The sequence below is a fragment of the Exophiala xenobiotica genome, assembly GCF_000835505.1.
Source record: "Exophiala xenobiotica strain CBS 118157 unplaced genomic scaffold supercont1.5, whole genome shotgun sequence".
Classification (NCBI taxonomy): Eukaryota; Fungi; Ascomycota; class Eurotiomycetes; order Chaetothyriales; family Herpotrichiellaceae; genus Exophiala; species Exophiala xenobiotica.
The window spans coordinates 1,389,093-1,409,861 of NW_013562490.1; the positions used below are offsets into that span (position 1 = coordinate 1,389,093).

Consider the following 20,769-nt stretch of genomic DNA (forward strand, 5'->3'; position numbering starts at 1 on the left):
GACGCTGGCGTTCCTTCGACCTTCATGTGCCCGACGGCCGGAGTCTGTCAGGACTTCGACCACTGGCTTCTGACGTGAATGTTAGTCCTCATATGTCTCTAGGGCTTCTCTCCTGCTCCTTTCCTACATCTTCACTACTTCATACAACTACTACCAGGCATTCAAACAGGGATCTCTTGACTGAGTATCTCTCAAACTCTGTGTCTACCGATACTGCATACGTTACAACCACACGATCGCTCATGTTGGCTGGATACCAAACGGGAATATTCTTAATGCGACTATAATTCGGACTGGCTCCTGGAATAGACGGAAATTTCGACTCTAAAGACTTGCATTTTATGTGCTGATATCGACGACAATGCTCAGCAGATGGCTCCCCTTACTGCTGCTTTCCAGTTACGCTTCAGCGTTCTATCCCTACCACGATGGTGATGGCGGAAACGTTAGAAGGTTCGTCCCACTGGACATTGAGCCGCGGCCTGCAGAGGGCGTCGGAGGCGTCACAGTCGACATACAGAGAAGAAGGGTAGGTCATGAATTGTTTGTCGCAGACGCCATGATGCTAAAGCATTGTGCAGCAGAAGAGAGGGAATGACTTCACAGTAGTCAAATCCAACAACCCTAACGTCCCAAATGCGGTGGCGATCGACTCGGACGGCTCTGACTTCACCTACTTTGCGATTTTGAAGTTCGGATCTTCAGGGAAAGAGATGTACATGTTGGTCGACAGCGGGTCCGCAAACACCTGGGTAATGGGCTCGAATTGCTCGTCGAACGCTTGTGGAATACATAATACCTTTGGAAATGCCGACTCGACCTCTTTGAAGACGACATCTCAGACGTGGAGTTTGAGTTACGGCACTGGCCAGGTCAAGGGGGTTGTGGCTCAAGATGAAGTCAGCTTTGCTAACTACACCGTCCACATGGGCTTCGGCATCGCTTCCAGTGCGTCGGACGATTTCAACAACTATCCCATGGACGGCATTTTAGGGCTAGGTCGGCCCAGTTCAGATGCACTGGGTACGTCTACCATTATGGAAGTACTAGATCAACAGGGCAGCTTGTCCCACAACATTGTCGGCATTCATCTTCAACGCGCCTCGGACGGGACGAAGGATGGACAACTCACGTTCGGTGGGGTTGACTCGTCGAAATTCTCTGGCCAGCTGGGATATACCAAGGTCATCAACGAGGCCAGCTGGGAAATCGCGGCAGACGATGCCGGCGTTGACGGCAAAGGGGTGGGTTTCAGCGGCAAGAGTGCCATAATCGACACTGGCACATCTTACGTCCTGATGCCGAAGTCTGATGCCCAGGCACTACACGCCCTCATTCCGGGCAGTGCTCAGAACGGAGAAATTTTCGTTGTTCCCTGCTCAAGTAACGCCAACGTCTTCTTCACCTTTTCTGGCGTTCAGTATGCAGTCTCCCCCAAGGACTACGTAGGCCAAAACCTCGGCAATGGCTGCCAAAGCAAGATCATTGGCCATCAGGCTTTTGGGCCGAATGAGTGGATACTGGGCGCTGTTTTTCTGAAGAACGTCTACACTGTGTTCGACTTTGACAACAATCAGATTGGATTTGGAGCCGAATCAGGTAGTGGCAGTGGCAGCTCATCTTCAACATCAGCAACAAGCAAAACATCCACGAGAAGCGCCTCATCATCGAGCCACACATCTTCTGACTCTCGTTCATCGGCTTCGAAGCCGTCGACGACCATCACAACGTCAACTACTGGGAGCAGCTCGTCGACATCTACGGCTGCCGCGGCTACATCATCTGAAGCTAGCGACAGCAGTCCATTCGGAAGTTCCGACACTACTTCGTCTGCGGCGTCACAGGCGACGACACACGTTGTATCGATGGTATTACTTGCATTAACTATTGGATTGATATTGTAATTCATGATGATGAAAGCATTTCAGCGAAGCTTGTTCCAGTCATAGCATTGTACATTCTCGGGCTCAAGCGCATATGGTGGCGCCAGTCACATAAAACATGAGATAGTGTGCAATTTACGGGTGTCAACATCGATCTTGAATTTTGAATGCCTATCCGAGTAGGTCAGTTCGACTCATTGCAACGGCGATGTATTGCGCGATGTTATTGAATTTCACCCTCTGCGCATGTTTGTCTGAGATGTGTAACCCTTCTATCTTCTGAGCCTCTCTGTTGACTCCTTCCGACCATGGACATACCTCAGCCTCCCTGTTTAAACTCCTTCTGCAGCAAGTCGACCTGAGGAAGTGTTCTTGGTTTTCGTTCCTTGTCAAATTTTTGCCTTACTACCTCGTCAAAACCGACTGATTTGTCTCCTTGCGAATACCAACACGGATGGTCCATCATAACGGCCATCCGAAGATGCTTCACTGGTTGAGCAGCAATAGAGACTTATGTAGTGAAGGTGAAGCTTGTGAGGCTCTGCTCCTCTCACGTAGCAGCAATGGGGTTTGTCAGAGCCTTATCGGCGTATCGGACACCGAGATCCCTTGTTGGCACGTGGCGGAGGTCCTCCGTCGTCCTCCAATGCCAGATGTTGACACCTTCACTCGGACTAGAAAGTGCATTCATTCTGTCGACTAGACAGACGAGATGCAACGCCGTACGAGATGACCATAGATGACGAGGATCCTGATGGTTCAGTCAAGCACGCCCCGAATGGCACCCTCGAAAGCCACACTTCCCCACGATTCTCAGGAGAGGACAACTCTGACCAGACTCGAAGTCCGTCGATAAGCTCTTCCCAGTTCACTCGCCCTCTCGCACAGAGACAATCCTCCCTCCTCCAGCCTCGACCAGATGGCACTCCTCGAACCACCAACAGGGTACGCTTCGACCTTGATGAACAACGAAATGGCCAAACTCCCGAGGGGTGGATGGAAGAGGAGGACTATCTCGACTCCCCAAGTCAAGATGCACCGCTGCTCACTAATATAACTCCGCCCGCCGAGTCACCCTTTTTATCCGACTCGTTCCAGCCAGAAGACCATTTACCCAATGCCCGACCAAAGAGTGGCATGCAGAGTGCGTTCATGAACATGGCAAACTCGATCATCGGCGCAGGCATCATTGGTCAACCATATGCATTCAGACAAGCAGGTCTCACGATGGGAGTCATTCTTCTTGTTGGCCTTACAATAACCGTGGACTGGACGATACGCTTGATCGTTATCAACAGCAAGTTATCCGGGGCGGACTCGTTCCAGGCGACCATGCAGCATTGTTTCGGTAGGAGCGGGCTTGTTGCGATTTCAGTGGCACAATGGGCGTTTGCATTTGGCGGGATGATTGCTTTCTGCATTATTGTGGGCGATACTATTCCCCATGTCCTCGAATCATTGATTCCGGGTTTGAGGGATGTGCCCTTTCTATGGCTCCTGACTGACAGGAGGGCTGTTATAATACTGTTCATTTTGGGGATCAGTTTACCTCTGAGCTTGTACAGGGATATTGCAAAGGTGTGTTATTTCTATGCATTTTGGGACTATTGTTAACGGCGGCAGCTTGCCAAAGCGTCTACACTGGCGTTAATCAGCATGCTCATAATCATTGTGACGGTCGTCACTCAGGGAGCATTTGTGGACCCGGACCTTCGAGGAAATGTCAAAGGGTTGTTATTTGTCAACGATGGCTTCTTTCAAGCGGTTGGGGTCATTTCATTCGGTACTTTGCCCTTGCCATCTATGGGGAATGATTGCTGACTTTGTAGCGTTTGTCTGTCATCACAATTCTCTGCTCATTTATGGCTCTTTGAAGACGCCCACGTTAGACCGCTTTGCGACCGTCACTCATTACAGCACTTTCATCTCCCTCGTTGCATGCCTTGTCATGGCACTCGCGGGCTTTCTCACCTTCGGCGACCGAACGAAAGGCAATGTGTTGAACAACTTTCCTTCGCAAGGACACGTGATGGTTCAAATTGCCCGGTTGTGTTTTGGTCTCAACATGCTCACCACTCTGCCCCTCGAATGCTTTGTCTGCAGAGAAGTCATGAACAACTACTGGTTTCCGGAAGAACCATATCAACCCAATCGACATCTGATTTTCAGCAGCGCTCTGGTGGTCAGCGCAATGGCGATGAGCCTTCTTACTTGTGACTTGGGAGCGGTGTTTGAATTGATAGGCGCAACCAGCGCGTGTGCGCTTGCCTACATCTTGCCACCGTTGTGTTATATCAAACTGAGTACGAGGAGCTGGAAGACCATACCTGCGGTCTTATGCATCGTATTCGGGTTTGCTGTTATGACTGTCAGTCTGGTCCTGGCCATGAAGAAGATGATCAAACGTAAGTCTGTGCCAGATATTGGATGGTCCAATCATACTGACATGGTATTGCAGATGAAGGAGAACCACATCAATGCTAGATAAAATGGAGCAAAAGATCGCAAACAGACGGAGCAAATGGTTGACAATGAAGAGATTACCTGCTCATGGACCTGAAGCAATTGGAGTGCTAGAACTATGCGGCCTTGATCTGCACTCGTCGCCTTCATTCTCGAATGTGCCACCCAGCCTACTGCCATACTGCCCTCGTGGGACCTGGTGAGAGTCCAATCTCAGAAGGAACATGGGTGATGCTCATGGGGCATACGAGGCCCTTCCCGCCAGGCTATGCTTGTATGGCACATGTCTTCAGGGCCGTTGATGAATGGCAAGGACTCGCAGATCAGAGGAGCATCGGACATATCATTGTTCACTTAGCCCAGTCGCTTTGCCATTGTGCATGAGAAACCTTGAGCAACGTACGTTGCAGCCAGGGATTTGGAACGCGTATTCAAGCGTATCGAGACTTTGCCGAGATGACATGCATGATATGCAGGTAACACAGGCAGATTGCCGCAAGGCCCAGGCATTATTACTGCTACGACCAGCTTGTTTACCGTACTTACCGCTGACGTGGCAGATGCCAGTCATTCTCATGATTTTCCAACCACCTTTCGCCAGTGGCATGAGGGCAACAATGCTGCCACTACACTGCGTATATGTCCTCCGCTGCAATTGATGAGCAGGACACTTAATGGAGACGAAAGAGTCCTCGGCGTGTCGGAGACGCTGTTTGAGAAGTCAGGAGAATCCTCCGCCAGATGCCGCTAATTCCAACCAGGTTTAGGGCGAGATCTTATTTGACGCGCAAGTAGCCAATCAGGTCGCATTCCATTCTTTCCGTGAGCATTTCTTCCTTCTTCACCCAACCCCTGAATTTGGTACTGACCAAACCACATCGTGCGACATCGACTCTCCTTGTCCCTTGCCCCCAGTCAATCATCTCCATGATCCATCCCACACTTCCACCGTTTATCGACTGTGTTTCAAGCTGGATCTCATGCGGTGGGGGAGCGACCTGGGATGTGCCTGGGACAGGTGTGGCCACAGGCAAACTCGCCATGCTCCTACAATTTCCTCGCAAAAATGGGTAAATCGCCTCGTGCTCACCTTTTCTTCCCTCCGCTCTGCTTTTTGTGTTTTGAGTTCTCTTCGAGTCGTCGTTCTTTACACCATCTTCATACGTCCTAGAGACGTCAGTCGCTCCTTTTCCACATCTCCTCCCCCAAGTCGTTCTTTTCTTGACACATTTGACATTCATTTGGCGCGGGTTGATCCTGCCAGAGACAGCAACCCTTTGATACGTTCCAGACCACCGTGCGAAGACCCGAAAACCGAAACGAAAACGCAAGGGGGGCCAAAATGCAGTTCAAGACCATAGCTCTGTTGGTCGCATCCTTGACGTTGGCGCAGGCGCAGGCTCGTCCTGACGGCATGCTGTATAGACGTCAATATGGCAACGACACCACCTGGTCTGATTGGACCATGACGACCACTTCGAGCTTGATCGTGGACGCTGCAGCCAGCAGCAGCAGTGTCGCGACGATTACAGCCGGTAGCAGCATTTCCACTACTATCGACTCTATTGCTGCCGACACTACCTCGACTACCACTTCCGAGTCCGCTGTTGCTGATGTCGCATCGACCTCAACCACGACCTCAACCAGTGCAGGAGTGACGGGCACCACAACTCCCTCCCTGAATACAACTACAACCACTGATATTGACTCACAAGTTGCGGCTATCACGGCCGCCTCGTCCTCTGATGTGACGAACAGTACTACTGCCAGTTCGGAACTAGCCGCTGTGACGACAACCTCTTCAACCACTGAATTAACCAATAGTACTGTATCATCGTCATCAGCTGATTCGACCCTGACATCTTCAATGAGCAACAGCACCGGTGTTGAGGCTGCCGCTGCCACTTCGTCTACCAGCGCCACGACTACTACTAGCGCCACCGGAGCTGGAGATACCACGACCTCCTCGTCCACTGCAACATCCACTACCAGTGCTGAAATCGAGGATGTCGCCACTTCCTCCTCCGCTACTGACGGCACAACCACCAGTGATGTTGCGACATGGTCGGGTTGGACAAGCTCGACTTCCACGACGGGTGGCAGTTCAGAGATTGCGGTAGAGATCACCTCGACCACAGGCAGCCCTGTGATTGCAGCACAAACTACGAGCAGCGCGAAGATTCCAGCTGACATCACCGCTACCTCCAGCGAGGCTGTTGAGGTCAGCACCAGTATCGAAGATAAGACATTGACGATGACTATTGGTTCGGGGCCATCAGCTTCTGTCATCACCACCACGATCCGCCAAACAAAGACATTCTACCTGACAAGCACGGTTTATGCTACCATCACAAAGCCATCTCCAACTGGCGTGGGTGCTTCTCAGAACCATGCAGTTGGTGCAACGCCGACCGATATAGGGGCCACCACCACGATCACTCTCATGTCTACAACAACGCAAACTGTAACAGTTGTGGCTGCGCAAACTGGAGTAGCTGCTGTAGGATCCTCTCCCGCTGGATCGGGCAATGGAGCTGGTGCATGCGGTATCTCCTATGTCACAATGACCGAGACTGTCCAAAGCACGATCACAGTTACTGCTTCGCCTACATTTAGCAAACCATCAATTCCGGTTCAAGTTCAGGAGACATCCACCAGCGCGAGCCTGAGCACTTCGAGCGTGTCGGCATCTACCACTACCAGCACAGGTAGTTCAACCATGTCGACTGGATATAGTTTCAGAAATGGCACTGAAACGCAGAAGCAGCAGCTAGGCAGCTCCGGATTCATGACAGTATCAAGATATGCTACAGAAACACCCGCTGGATGGAAGCCATGAGCGAGCATTGACAGGACAGGGGCGAAACAGGTGCTGTAGGACGTGGAATGTTGGAATGGGAGTGAACATCTTTCAATTCTTGTATAAAGCTTTCTTGCATCACAAATTTGATCTTGGAGATCCCGAGCTGTGCTTCACGATTGTACGAAGATTCCAAATGGCAAGATAGTAGCCAAGTACCTAAGGCATTTAAGTATGGAGTGGATCCGGTAACGATGCGATCCGATCTGAAGCGAATTTCCAAACCGCCATCATGCCGCCATCCAGCTCGCCAGATCCCCTGTGTTGGTGAGTTCGTGTTCCTGCACGATGACGACAGAGCGGACAATCCAAGTCCAACCTTCTCAGCGCGTGTGGCACCTACTTGTGTACTACTGTGTACTAACTCACTGTGTTGTATCTGGCTACAACCACTTGCTTTTCGACTCCCATGATGTGGAATCTTGGGGTGTCACCCACTGGTTCGTCTACCACACCTTGTTATTGCTTGATGGGAGAGTTTTGGCGAGCTTATAAAGCTTGGTAACTGAGTGGGCGATCTCGTACTCGTAGAAGTCATGGAAGACCCCTCCAGGCGCCCTCTGCCCCGCAATGATGATGCTTCTTTTCCCCTCCAAAATCTTGGTTGATCGGTGCGCGGCATCATCGTGCTGAACACGGTACGTATTTTTCTGGTCGAATCCAGTGAGTCCGATGCGCTATGACGCATCTTCATGGCGTCAGCTCCCATGACCATGACCATGACCATGTAAACCTGCCCACAGTCCGGTATCTGGCAGAAGACGTAACACGGCAAGGATGGCTTTATATCCATGTCCTCGCCTGCTCTTCCTTATCTTCCCACCAAAGCCTCATTACATGACCTTGCGAATTCTGCTACCTTGAAAGCACAAACCTACAAAGACATACTTTTGAAGAAGAGAAACGTTGGTACCTAGCAAAGATGGAATCTGTAAAACACACAATCAGCAACATCATGGGCAGCAACAAGGAGGATACCACCTCCGGCACCCGGAACGTAAGATATCTTACTTAGCTGTCCTGCGGACCGTCACTGACTCGCGCTTAGGCTTCGTCCACTTCGACTGCGACTGGTCCAACTACCACTGGATCGTCTGCAACCGGAGGGTATGAACGTGGTGCCGCTTCGACAGGCTCGAACACCACTGGATCGACTGGGGACGAAACATACGAACACGGGGGGTATGAACGCCGCTCAACTGGGTATCTCTAATGCTGACTATGTATTTGTAGGCATGCCCCCATCCACGACGCAATTACCCAAGGCCGTGATACAGAGCACCAATCCTCTCAAACCATGGGCCATGGCACGGGCCTCGAGCACCAGTCTCACCAGCCAACCACTCAAGGCACCAGCTTCGAGCATCAGTCCGGCTCCGGCTATGGAAGCACTCACGGCACTGACTCCCAGTACCAAGCACCAGCCCACGAAGCAACCTCCCACAGCGAGCAGAACATCCATCAACAAGCCCAACATGCCCATCAAGAACACCAAGCCCAACAAACGACGTCCCACGGCTCCGATTCCACCGAGCACAAGTCCCACCACGGTCTGCCAAACCTGCTGCACCACAAGAAGTCCCCCGAGACTTCAAGCTCCGACCAAATCGACGAGTCGAGCTCGAGCCACCACCAAAACACCAGCCAGGGTCGCGATCCTGCAGTCATTGGTAACGACCACGAGAAGAAGTTGACTGGCACTGGGGCTCCTGGCTCGCACTCGGCCGTGTTCGGACTCACGCCTACGGGTGAAAAGATCACTGACACCGACTCGACCACGACGGCTCCCAGGCCTGCGCATAGCAAGAGGAGGGATGAAACAGCAGGCGAGGGTGACAACTCATCTCGTGCCCCGGCTGGTGGGGATAAACTGAGTGAGCAGATGCACAACCCGAGAGACCAGGGCCCCAAGGGTTTGGAGCGCACTGATCCTGTATCGAGTATGGAAACCTCGGACTCCGCCAAGCCTGGTGCTGGAGGAGTTGGATTGAGTCAGGGCACAGGAGATGTCAGGCCTGGCGAGAAGGGTGGTGATGCTTAGATGTCTTCGATGAAGCGAGAGGAATTGCATACTCAGACTGGGGGCGGAGGTCATGAGCAGTCAAGGACGAACAGACACAGCAATGGCAGCAATGCACCACCACGTTAGTTGTGTCGTTGGAGGGCAGTTTCTGGTCAAGATATTTGTAAAGTATTGGTCATTATTTTTCGATATGTGATTTCCTCCTGTGTTTCATGACAAAGTTCCCTTCTACGAGCTCGCATTGTCTCTGATGTACGCCTTATCTCTGATGTATATTCATAGCCTTGTACTGGGCTTTGACGAGAATACGCACCCAGGACACATCATAGCATCGCGTACCTACGGAGTATGGACTCGTCAGTGGTGGTTTCGAGTTCTGCCTATGTTCATAACCATGTCTAGATAACATCCAGACCCCGTCTACTCTGTACATATAAGTGGTCATTCTTTGTACAGCCCCCTTGTTCTCACCCACTCGCCCACTCCTCTCCCAACCAACCCGTCGACTTCCTCCCAGTTCCCCTCCTTGACCGCATTGCGAATCTTCGTCGAACTAACACCCTCCGTCTCCCCGGTCTCATCAACCACAAGTTCCACCCTCTCCGCCCATTCCCTCTTCATCCCTTCGGCCTCTAGATTTCCATTGCCAAGGCCCCTGAGGTACGCCAGTTGCCCGTCCATACTAGACAAATCACGACCACTAGTCGTCTGTTGGAGGTTCTTCGACGGACTTTGCTCGTCGACCCTGACCGTGGCGCGAACGCGATGGCGCGTCAAGAACGGTTCCAATGCAGACAACGGCGGCGTGTGGTGCGGGTAGTATTTTGCGGTGAATATCCGGACCAGCGTGTCGAAGCCGGTGAGGTGAATCTGTTCGAAGTGCTCCCCTGGATTGGGCGAGAAGGGCGTGTACACACCGGACTCGTCGATGGAGGTCGCCTTGTCGATGAAGTACGGTTCCTTGGTAATGCCGATGTCGACTACAGGTGATGAATGGAACGAGGAGCGTAATTCCTCCGCCATCAGGGTCATCATGACAAGGCGGTCCGGGAAGGCGGCGGGCTCGGGTGATTTGTCGGCGTTGACCGTGGCCAGGAGGAAGAGCACTCGGGATTTCGTGTGGGATGCTGGTGGTCGGGAGAGATCATTTTGCGAGTTGGATGCGGAGATGACTTTTGATGCTCTGAGGGCGTTTTTGACGAGTGCTAGGTGTGCTTTGGAGGGTGGGTTGAAGGATGAGTCTAGGACGTAGAGGGTTCGAATGGGTGACGAGCTGGGTGGGGAAGATGGTGGGATGGAACTCAGGATTTTGAATGTGCTGGACGGTGAGGAGGCGAAGTCTTTTAGAGATTGGGTGAATTGGGAGCGCAATGTCTGAAGGGACGCCATGTCGATGTGGGAGTGGGACATGGTAGAGTTGTAGCGATAGGATACTGGATTCTAGATCTCAGCTTTTAAGCCTGGCGCAGAAGATGATGTTATGTTCCCAGCATAGCAAAATTAAACATCAAATTGTCCCAACGAAAGCTCATTTATCATTTACATGGGAGTGTCTAGAGGTACCATCGTATTGGAAGACTTGAAGCATGAATGACGGAATTGGTCGATCTCAGCCTCGTCTCCGTGCAAGGCTGATAACGTGCCAAGCAATTCACGTGATCATAATCAAAAATCTTGGCCGACTCCTCCCACAAACTCGGCCTTCAGACTCCAAACTGCGCGCATCTTGAATTCCTCGACAACCACCACTCACAGACTCCCAACTAAACCGACAGTCTTCCAAGTCGTCAAGATGTCCAACGCCGAGCTCGCCAGCGCTTACGCCGCTCTGATCCTTGCCGACGATGGCATTGAAATCACTGTATGAAATTCCACCCACGGGACTCCTCCCAAAGCCTGTGTAGATTGGCTAGACACAATGTTTTGGCGAAAGCATGGCTGACTTGACTTGCTTCCTGCAGGCCGACAAATTGAACACCCTCATCAAGGCCGCCAACGTCGCTGATGTCGAACCTATCTGGGCCTCTCTTTTCGCGAAGGCTCTCGAGGGCAAGGATGTGAAGGACATGCTTCTGAATGTTGGCTCTGGTGGTGGTGCCGCAGCTGCCGCCCCTGCTGCCGGTGGTGCTCCTGCTGCTGGCGGTGCTGAAGCCGCCGCTCCTGCTGAGGAGGAGAAGAAAGAAGAGGGTAAGATTGGCACTGCATGTTCGATTGACACAAATTGACTGACCATTTTCCTCGCTACAGAGAAGGAAGAATCAGACGAGGACATGGGTTTCGGTCTCTTCGACTAAGCGCGTCGGTTTTACGTACTGCCCTTTATTCTCCACCACGACGTTTCCGAGAAAAGAGATCATTCACACGAATATTCCTGCAATCAATGCACACCTCCCTGCCTTGTGTCACCAATAGGTGGATCGTTTCGCTCTTGTGAGGAGGGAACTTTGTATCCGTTCCAAGGCATTTGACATTTGTGGATATCAATCGAGCAGACAAAACTCGAGAAGAACGGTCCGGGACGAGCAAGGGTATGCTAAGACTCATGCGGACTTACATCGAGCCAGAAATCATCTTTCGAGCAATTGATCCACAATGTCAATAACTCATTGAAGAAAAAGACCATACTTTGCCGCTGCCTGGCATTTATTTGTCATTGCTTTGTTGCTATGCTTGCATTTTGCCGTTGAAGTTCTCGGTCCCGAGGCGCTTGCCTTGCTGTGTACGAATGCCGGTGTTCGACAGACTGAGAAAACTTCTGAGAAGACTACTAACCCTGAGATGAGTGTCTTGGTTCGCATGAGTCGTCCTCCATCGTCTGATTGGGTCTTCTCGAACCTATCTCGTCCCCATTTAGGAAGTTGCAAGGATCTGGCGCACCATGAAGCTGGAATGCTCTCCCCACGCCGTCGTGTGGTTGCCGCGTCGTTTCGTACATGATCTCTTCATGTCCCCTCAAGCACGCATTGTTCTCTGTAGTGTTCTTCATGCTTCTGTGTCTTTGAAGCTATTTGCACACAATCCTAGTAGGCGGACGCATCCCGCATGCAAATTCTCAGCCTCGTGCATGTCCCTTTCTCCACATCCGGACTTAAGGGCTACTCCAACATTTGATATCATTTGCCAGCCCCACGCCTCTTGTCTAGTTTCTAAGCATCCTTTTACAAGCCAGGTCCTTCATTTTATTCTATTTTCTAGTGTGTATACCTTACTTAGTAGCGTTCAGAATCTAGCGACTTGATTTCTCCGCAAGGCTACGACCATGCCATTCTCATACGGCATCGACCACCTCGAGCCAGCCTTCAACGACCGCCCGATTCCATACATCACATACGGCCTCCACTTCGACGAAGCAGCCGCATACCACATCGAACACACTCTCAGTCTTAAGCGCGTGTACATCATCGCGTCCAACTCTCTCTCCAAGAACACCGACGCCCTCAAACGGCTCCAACATGCCCTCGGCGACAAGGTCGTCGGCACACGAATCGGCCTGGCCCCACACACGCACTGGAACCAAGTTCTCGAAGTCGCACAGGACGCCGCGCCCAAGAACCCCGACTGCATCGTCACGCTGGGCGCCGGCAGTCTCACCGACGCCGCCAAGGTCATTTGCTGGATGCTGGCCAACGACATGACCACTTCCGAAGGCATGGAGAAGCTCGCCTCGCACGGCAAAGACTGCAAGGACCCCGTGATACGACACGTCGCGATCCCAACGAGTCTGTCTGGCGGCGAGTACCAGGCGCTCGCGGGTGTGACGCGCGACGACGGGAGTGACCGAAAACAGCTGTTCTCCCTGCCGGAGCGGAACCCCAGCCTCGTCGTGCTTGATCCGGAATTGACCACGACGACGCCGGAGCGCATTTGGCTGAGCACGGGCGTCAGGGCTGTCGACCATTGCGTCGAGACATTGTGCAGTCTCCTGTCCAACGAAAAGGGCGACGCCGAGGCCGAGAAGGGATTGCTGCGTCTTGTACCCGCACTGATCCGCACGCACAAGGACCCCAAGGACCTCGACGCCCGGTTCGAAACCATGCGCGGCGTCATCGAGGCCATGAGCGCAGTATCCTCCGGTGTGCCCCTCGGCGCAAGTCATGCCATCGGTCATCAACTCGGACCCTTGGGCGTGGGCCACGGCGAGACGAGCTGTATCATGCTACCTGCCGTGTGCAAATGGAACGAGAAGGTCGGCGCCAACGTTGAAAGACAGGCATACACGAAGAAAGTCCTGCTACGCTCGCCTGTGGTGAAGGACCTGCTACAAGCAAAGTATGGCAATGAACCTGGGGCTTTGGATAAAGTGGATCTAGGTGATATTCTGGACGCCATATTCCGACAAATAGGTATGCCGCGGACCCTGAAGGACGTGGGCGTCGGAAGAGACAAGTTGGACGGACTCGCGACGAACAGTCTGACGGATCATTGGATTCAGACGAATGCGAAGCCCATCACGGAGAAGGACCAGGTCATGGAGATTCTAGAGATGGTGGTAGAATGAGGCTGACGCAGCCTACGAGTACCTAGGACAAGCCAAGCCGAGTCTAAACTATCCTTCATATCAAGTAGCTCTATATCGATAAAAGATGACAACAGCCTCCGACTGTACCCTTTGTCTTGTCATGTCTTCGTGGTCACGCTCCCGGAATCCCAAAAGATCCTTTTGTGTTTACAGACGTGCTGAGTCGCAGAGTGAACCGGGTCTACAAATATCTGACAGGAGTTGGAGTATCGCTCGGCTGTTGGTTCCGACTCCAGATGGAGAATCCCCGATACATACACCATGATACACCCCTTTCTCTACCCTCCCATTGCAAGGTACGTATTTCCAAATATCACTTTCGATATCGAAGGTAACATGAACCGCCCGGTGCAGCCAACCGCCAACAAGTAAGTCTCGACACCCTCTCTTGTAACGACACCAACACTTCGTGGAACGCGATAGTCCTTCCTGATCTAAGCCTGAGCCTGAACTCCCCGATTTCGATCTCGGCATACTGTAGGATGGGCACGAGAGAGCCGTGGTATGTATGACTCCGTCCAAGATGTCTTCCCCTACTGCGACGACAACCACAACGCCAACCACAACAAACCTCTACGAGGGCGAAACGCTCTCGACAATCCACAACGCCCCATGTATAACATACTTCCAGCGCGGCGACCCGTCCCGACCCCTCGCCGTCTTCATCCCCGGCGCCGCGCATCTCGCCCGCGTCTTCTACGGCGGACACGCAGGCCACGACCCAGCCGACTTCGTGGCGCACTGGTTCCCACGCCTAGGCGGCTACAACTTCCTCGCCGTCTCCTACCCGCTGGAAACGGACCCTGCCACCATGTCCGTGCCAGCGAGTGCCAATGGCAGTGCCACCTGTCCCCGTCCCCGTCCCCGTCCTGACATGACGGTCCGAGAATGGGGCGCCCAAGCCGTCGAGGCCACGCGTCGAACCATCCAGCAACAGGGACTGAAAACCAATAACGTCATCCTACTCGTCTGGAGCATGGGCGGCAAGATCCTTCAGCCCTACGTGCTTGCTGCGAGACAACAGGCTTCCCCGTCCATCAACATCCAGTTCGCCGTGTCCTTGGTCGCCACGCCTGCTATCCGAGGCGTGAGGGAGAAACCTGCTTTGAAGCCCAGCCCCGCGGGATATGCGACAGCTGCCGGCTTGTCAGTGAAATACTTCCTCGTGCAGTTGCATGAGCAGAACGCGATCAACGGTGGCAAGGCCATCATTCCAGACGACGTCTACCAGCGCGAGTACCTGGGCAATTTCCCCGTCGGCATGGGGTGTTACGGCGTACGGTGGTCCGTGAAGCAAAGAACCTTCGTCGAGGATCCCAATATGGGGTACGAAGTTGCTGACGAGATGTCGTATTCCGAATTGCCCTTCCTGTGCTCCATATCTTGTCACAGCCCAGCTGACTTGAGACATTCCATCGCGGACAAGTACACCTGGGGGTTCATGTTGACATACAAGCTCTTTGGCGGTCTTTCACCGGCGGCACGAGTCGCTCTGCACAAGGATTCAGAAACAGGAAGAAAAGTCATACAGCTCTTCCACTCGGCACCCGAAAGGTTCTCTGCTGCGGTAGAAGGCGGCCATCACTTCTTTATTGGCGAAAGAGGCGCAAAAGTCACAGCAGAACTTGTTCTGGAATTCGAAAAGCGTCTCGCAGAATTCCAAAATGATCTTGCCGCTATACAAATGTAGCTCAATGATTGTCCTGCGCTTCACTACGCCGCCCTGAGTCAAGACTCTCTCTGTTCCTCTTGGACGAATGACCTCGGAATTGGTCCTTCCAAAGCTACCACTTCTCCAAGACCGTCTCCTGGTTTCATTATGAAAATCGATTGTTCGAGATCGAACATACGCTTGATGTAGTACAGCCTAATGCCAACCGTCTCGCATTGTTTCCACATAACCCCAAAGTCTTCTCTCGTGGTTTGAGACAGTCCCGACCTCCACGAGTCTGAGGAAGATTCAAAGCAGTCCTCTTCGCATATACACACACACTGAATATCCCCGGCTTCGTCAATGGTTACCTTCCCTAAACTCGCGAGGCGCCACTTTTCTCTCACCAAGCTGTCCACGATCGATCCGCAGTACGAGGGATCATAAAGTATCTCTTCTTGACGGATCTGAATGTCGAGACGCTTGATACTGGCGGGCAGCAAAGTTGCAAACTTTTCAGGGCCCCGTGTCAAGCATGGTTCCTAATCAGGTGCAGACCTCCAGTATTCTTCACACCTCCGCCGGCCAAGTAACATAGTCGCATCGATTCGGAGATTCCTCAGTGTTGTGAAGGGTGTCAACGAGGGCAAGATGGTGCCATCAAATGGGCAAGATCTGCCTTTCTCGTGCATGAGTACGAGGCTCTCCAGAGTCGCAACCGCATTCCGCAGTGGAGGAAGGAGTTCTGCTGTCAGCAGCATATTGCAAGCTGTGACGTCCTCCTCGGGCGTGACGTAGAGGTCCTCGTAATCTTTGTGTGGGCAGTCATCTGCCCAAACCCAGATGAAAGATCTCAGACCCTTACTACAAGCTTTGACATATCTCTTCAGTACGCGGCTCCCGAGCTTAACTCGGTCCAAGATGATCTCTTGACCGGGATACTGTGCCCTATATTCCATCTGTCGTCCTAGGTTGAAAGGGTGACAAAAGGAGTTTCGGATCGCGTTGCTTTGCTCTCTCTTGAGTACGAGCGTCGTGAGACAGGGCTGGGCTAGCTGGGCTGCGAATGACGGTGATAGAATTCTTTCGCCGCAGTCTATGATCGTTACGCACTTGAGTTTAGGCATGTGCGGCTCAATGAGAAGCAGGAATGACCAGGAAAGATCGATGGTCAGATACTTGAGGTTTGGCAGATTCTTCAAGAGCTTTATCCCATCTCTCCACCATGGCTCTAAGTAGTCACATTCGTCGGGTGTCCCACTCCAGACACTTTTTTCAAGGAAGAGTCCCCGAACCCTTGTCGCTAAAGGTGGGTGGCTCAAAAGTGTCTTCATGAGAACATGAGGCTTATACCGCTCAGAGGGAACCTGGCCTCGTTCCTCTTCTGTGCTTCTGCATCGGACCCACTGATACAGCTGAGGTGTAAGTGTTCGATGGTAATGCTTGCAGACTAGTATCATGCTTGCAAGACTGGATTGGCGAAGCGGTAGCATGAGTAGAATTTCAGGCGGGAATTTTGCAAGGTCAACCCGCCTGTCAGAATCGGCGGTGTCCGTCGGTGCTAGTCGGCTGACGGCGACAGGAGGGTCCATAGTGGAGGGATTATCTGAGTGCCATCCGTTTGGCACAGGAGGACGTGATGGGCAGGTGAGTTAATCTCGGTATCGAGGAAGAGGTGCTGGACGGATCAGGTCTGTCTGTTACAGCTAAGGGTTGTTAGCATGAAGTTGAGGGAGAGCAGGAACGTTCAACTCACCGCGCACTTCTTCGACGGGCGAGTCACGTCAGGAGGGCGTAGCCAACGCCAGCGATATGTTTGATGTTTTGAAGTATATACATGTGATGAATATGCGGTGCTAAATCAAAGAAGTAAGATGATCGCGGATGATGTGAAGGCGAAAGATTTGAGTGTGAATGAAAACAGGTGAAAATGAAGGAAGCTTGAATCGTAAATCGTCGCGAGGAAAGTAGCCTGTTTCTCATCGCGGGTGCTCCTGCCTCGTTATGTTGCTATCCTGGAAACCGCTTCCAGTGATATGCCGGAATTGTGGAATTGCATCTTTAGAAAACCGACATTTTGTAGAAGTAGGCTGCTTCAGTTCAATCTCTTTGCAACTTAATGATATCAGAATCATGGGCTATGCCTGTCCGTCGTATAAACATCCAATTGTTTCAAGAATCTAGTTCCAGCAGAAACGAAAAGCGTCAAGAACACCCTGCCAAACGCTTGCAAAAAAGACAACTCATCATTGAGTGCAAAGGATCATGGGGCATCTCCCAATATAGTACAGCCCCGAGATGGTGTTTTTCCAATCACTCATCCCACTTGATGAAGGTCTTGGACTCCAACCACTTGCCGGTCCATACGACCCATTCATCGATCCTGGTAAAGTAGTCTGCTGCCCAAACGATCACCAAAGAAGTGAACAACTCGCCAGGAGCGCCTGACCAGTAGCTATCGCCGAAATGCTGCTGGCACCAGGGCTGGACAATGGGGATATACAAAACCCAGTTGATAGTGTTGTGCATAGCATAGACGCCAAAGGATATGTCGCCTAGATATTGAGAGAAACCCCATTCGAAGGGAATCTGCAGGGGTCGACAATTGTCCACGGCGAAGACGAAGATGGCAGCGCCGATACCTAGCCAGAAGTGTTCGCCCAGCTCGACGACGTACCAGTAGGGGATGAAGGACTCCATATACTGCCAGGGCCAATGTCGCATGTTGTAATGGCCATCAAACGGCGGTGGCTGACCCATCAAAAACATACCGACGATGACAAGTAAGACGCAGCCGATTATGTTCAGGACAAAGTACTTCTTGGTCTTCGGCTTCTCCGACTCCTCTGAATCTGGCTCTTGTTGAGGAAGTCGAATCTTTTGCAGTCGCTCCGGATGACGGTCGAATTGATAGTCGGCGATCAACATGCCGTATAGGAACAACGCTACATAGATGATACCCCACCAGTAGCACAGGCCGATCACGACGCAAGCAAAGATCCTGCGGCCGAGCGTTGCCATGTAACAAGCGGCAGCAACGAACCAGAAAACAGCCATGCTTCCTCTGAACTCGACAGGAATGGTCCACATCTGATCCAAGTAATGTGTGCGGAAGACGTTCCCGTACCAGAAGCCTTTGATGTCGCCAAAGGGGTTGCTCGACGCGCCAAAGTCCCAGAGCCAATCCCACATTTGAAGGAGGAAAGTGCTTTGTTGGGGCGCTGGGTGACACCATCCCCAGTAGGTCATGATTGCGGTGACCAATGAAGCCACTCCGGTTGAGATGTATAGTCGCCACCATCTTCTGAAGGTGGAGGACGCAAGAGCTTTGAGTAAGCCTGTCTGCTGATTCCGGATCATCTTGAGCAGTCGATAACTGAGGACGTAGCCTGAGATGATGAAGAAGATGTCGACCATCGCTCGACCGTTGAGAATCATGCGGATGACCGGGTATTCGAGGAACGGTGTCTTGTTGGCAAATGTATGATATCGAGCCACAGATATAGCTGCCCAACCCCTCATGGCGTCAAGGTAAGCGGTTGGGTGCAGTTCGCTTTTGTGCCGCATACCACCAGGTTGCACAAAGCGAGGTAAGACTGTTATGATATATGAGAGGATGACGAATAGAAGTGCTTTGATGTCGGCTGGCTCCCATTTAGATGGTGTCGTCCATTCCGCCGAGAGACGCCTCATTGGGACTTGATACCATCTCGGCCTTGCCTCCTCTGGCATCTTTTCGAGATCGACATAGGATAAGTCGATGTCTTCACCTTCCACCTCCGGATGTTGGTCATCATGATTTGCAAGTGGTCTGTACTCCTCCATGTTGGCCATGTTGGCAGATGCACAACCAAGAATAGGAGAAATTGTGTGAACAAGCTGGATAGAGACACAGATACCAAGACTTCATATCGTGGCAGGCATTCACCTTATGAAGGGAGCTGATCAAGCGTCTGTATCGATTGTAAGTAAGGGACAGAGCTCCTGTCATTAGCCACAATGGCTCATTTGAGCCTGCATGCTCCATTGACAGCATGTCAACAGGTCTGAAGGCCCCGTCGGTGGAGGCGAGAACGACCGTGCTTGCTCGGCCTCGTATTTTTGACCGGCTCAAATTATCCAAGGTCAATCACTGTATCTGTCACCAGCAAGGAGGCGGTTGATGGAAAGACAGTCCCATCTCGATCATTCACGAAGAATAACCCTCGACGATGAATTGGATTCCCAGTCTTCGTCGGGTCATAGCGGACTTCCCAGCGTGGAGGTCTGATCATATGGGGGATTCGCTTTGATAGGTAGCATGCCTCGCTAATCGTCCCTTTGATATTCCTGGATAATTGCCATTTGACATCCCTCGCCTTCCTGATCTGGTTGGGTCTGTTTGTCTGAGTGTGGTCAAGACATGATCAGTGAGCCCTTACTGGCGATTGTCCGGCATCAAGAAAACGGGAGGAGGTGGGAGTGACAGGTGTCCTTGGGACGATCTTACCCCTTTTCAAGTGTGTGACATGGGACAAATCCTAAACCCATGATGACCCCGTCAATACCCCTTAACCTTTGACAGCAACGTGCGTGCCGAAAGCCTATCAAGAGGTCTGATATGTTTGCCATGAATCCCATAGACGTTAAATTGCACGGACATGGTAAATTCGATCTGGAGGCGAGACAGCGGTACCAAATGAGTGGCGATATGCCCGGCACGCCTGGGCAAGTTGATGGACTTGATCACTGCGCGAAATTTGTGCATGCGAGGTTCTGACAGTACCACTAGGCGCACGAACATCAAGCAACCTCCTTCGCACTACTCCGTGGCTGCGCACGGGTTGTGTGGATATACCACCTCCAGGAGTGAAGCAACTTCGTTCTCCAGTGTCCTGCCTTTGAGAACAGGCACTTCCATCAATCCGGTATTTATCGGTGACTTATCCTTTGACTGGATGTATCAAGATTGCAACGGCCTTGCCACGCCAAATGTGGCTGAAGGGTTGCTTAGATGTCTTCATTCATCTACCGTGTAGTCTCGCGTTGCTGGTCCTTCCCGCGTTCGCAGCGCCCCCTGACAACTATCTCTGAAGTTTCGCAGGCGTGATAGAATCACTCTTCTGCATACGGATCATCAACGCCGCGTCTCGAAACGTTTTGACGATCATTTGTTTGCCAGCATGTCATAAAATGCAAAATCGCAACAGCAACACCCGATCGGAGAGGGATCGTACAGCTCCAGCATATTGCAGTCAACAATCCCAGGTCTTGGGAATCAATCGGACGGTGTCACAGTGAGTGAGTACTTGGCAAATTGACAGTCTCGGAACAATGACTCCTGAATAGATCTATATACCCAGGAAGCGAGTTGCCAGCCAATCAACCAGG

General features: G+C 52.0%; 10 protein-coding genes across 10 annotated transcripts; 7 read left to right on the plus strand and 3 right to left on the minus strand.

Annotated features, from left to right (window-relative positions):
- Window positions 1-36: 36 nt before the first annotated feature.
- Window positions 37-2,037, plus strand: PV05_08254 (uncharacterized protein). Its single transcript, XM_013457754.1, has 2 exons — window positions 37-529; window positions 582-2,037. Exons 1-2 carry the CDS (start codon window positions 362-364, stop codon window positions 1,902-1,904), a joined length of 1,491 nt encoding a protein of 496 aa, XP_013313208.1. The 5' UTR covers window positions 37-361; the 3' UTR covers window positions 1,905-2,037.
- A 455-nt stretch (window positions 2,038-2,492) lies between these two features.
- Window positions 2,493-4,953, plus strand: PV05_08255 (uncharacterized protein). Its single transcript, XM_013457755.1, has 4 exons — window positions 2,493-3,461; window positions 3,507-3,666; window positions 3,713-4,288; window positions 4,342-4,953. The coding sequence occupies exons 1-4, from the start codon at window positions 2,613-2,615 to the stop codon at window positions 4,365-4,367; spliced, it is 1,611 nt and encodes a 536-aa protein (XP_013313209.1). The 5' UTR covers window positions 2,493-2,612; the 3' UTR covers window positions 4,368-4,953.
- Window positions 4,954-5,422: 469 nt separating this feature from the next.
- PV05_08256 (uncharacterized protein) lies at window positions 5,423-7,372 on the plus strand. The gene has a single exon (XM_013457756.1). The coding sequence runs from the start codon at window positions 5,689-5,691 to the stop codon at window positions 7,183-7,185; it is 1,497 nt and encodes a 498-aa protein (XP_013313210.1). The 5' UTR covers window positions 5,423-5,688; the 3' UTR covers window positions 7,186-7,372.
- A 460-nt stretch (window positions 7,373-7,832) lies between these two features.
- On the plus strand, window positions 7,833-9,533 carry PV05_08257 (uncharacterized protein). The gene is made up of 3 exons (XM_013457757.1): window positions 7,833-8,203; window positions 8,255-8,388; window positions 8,440-9,533. The coding sequence occupies exons 1-3, from the start codon at window positions 8,129-8,131 to the stop codon at window positions 9,245-9,247; spliced, it is 1,017 nt and encodes a 338-aa protein (XP_013313211.1). The 5' UTR covers window positions 7,833-8,128; the 3' UTR covers window positions 9,248-9,533.
- On the minus strand, window positions 9,443-10,793 carry PV05_08258 (uncharacterized protein). The gene has a single exon (XM_013457758.1). The coding sequence runs from the start codon at window positions 10,637-10,639 to the stop codon at window positions 9,671-9,673; it is 969 nt and encodes a 322-aa protein (XP_013313212.1). The 5' UTR covers window positions 10,640-10,793; the 3' UTR covers window positions 9,443-9,670.
- A 144-nt stretch (window positions 10,794-10,937) lies between these two features.
- Window positions 10,938-11,864, plus strand: PV05_08259 (60S acidic ribosomal protein P1). The gene is made up of 3 exons (XM_013457759.1): window positions 10,938-11,090; window positions 11,191-11,416; window positions 11,477-11,864. The coding sequence occupies exons 1-3, from the start codon at window positions 11,022-11,024 to the stop codon at window positions 11,521-11,523; spliced, it is 342 nt and encodes a 113-aa protein (XP_013313213.1). The 5' UTR covers window positions 10,938-11,021; the 3' UTR covers window positions 11,524-11,864.
- A 529-nt stretch (window positions 11,865-12,393) lies between these two features.
- On the plus strand, window positions 12,394-13,819 carry PV05_08260 (uncharacterized protein). Its single transcript, XM_013457760.1, has one exon. The coding sequence runs from the start codon at window positions 12,489-12,491 to the stop codon at window positions 13,725-13,727; it is 1,239 nt and encodes a 412-aa protein (XP_013313214.1). The 5' UTR covers window positions 12,394-12,488; the 3' UTR covers window positions 13,728-13,819.
- Window positions 13,820-14,271: 452 nt separating this feature from the next.
- On the plus strand, window positions 14,272-15,819 carry PV05_08261 (uncharacterized protein; the record flags this gene model as incomplete). Its single annotated transcript, XM_013457761.1, has 1 exon — window positions 14,272-15,819. One exon carries the CDS (start codon window positions 14,272-14,274, stop codon window positions 15,436-15,438), a length of 1,167 nt encoding a protein of 388 aa, XP_013313215.1. The 3' UTR covers window positions 15,439-15,819.
- On the minus strand, window positions 15,422-17,249 carry PV05_08262 (uncharacterized protein). Its single transcript, XM_013457762.1, has 2 exons — window positions 17,156-17,249; window positions 15,422-17,105 (listed from the first exon to the last, which is right to left on the minus strand). The coding sequence occupies exon 2, from the start codon at window positions 16,989-16,991 to the stop codon at window positions 15,942-15,944; it is 1,050 nt and encodes a 349-aa protein (XP_013313216.1). The 5' UTR covers window positions 16,992-17,105; window positions 17,156-17,249; the 3' UTR covers window positions 15,422-15,941.
- PV05_08263 (uncharacterized protein) lies at window positions 17,229-20,087 on the minus strand. The gene has a single exon (XM_013457763.1). The coding sequence runs from the start codon at window positions 19,231-19,233 to the stop codon at window positions 17,713-17,715; it is 1,521 nt and encodes a 506-aa protein (XP_013313217.1). The 5' UTR covers window positions 19,234-20,087; the 3' UTR covers window positions 17,229-17,712.
- Between the last annotated feature and the right edge of the window lie 682 nt (window positions 20,088-20,769).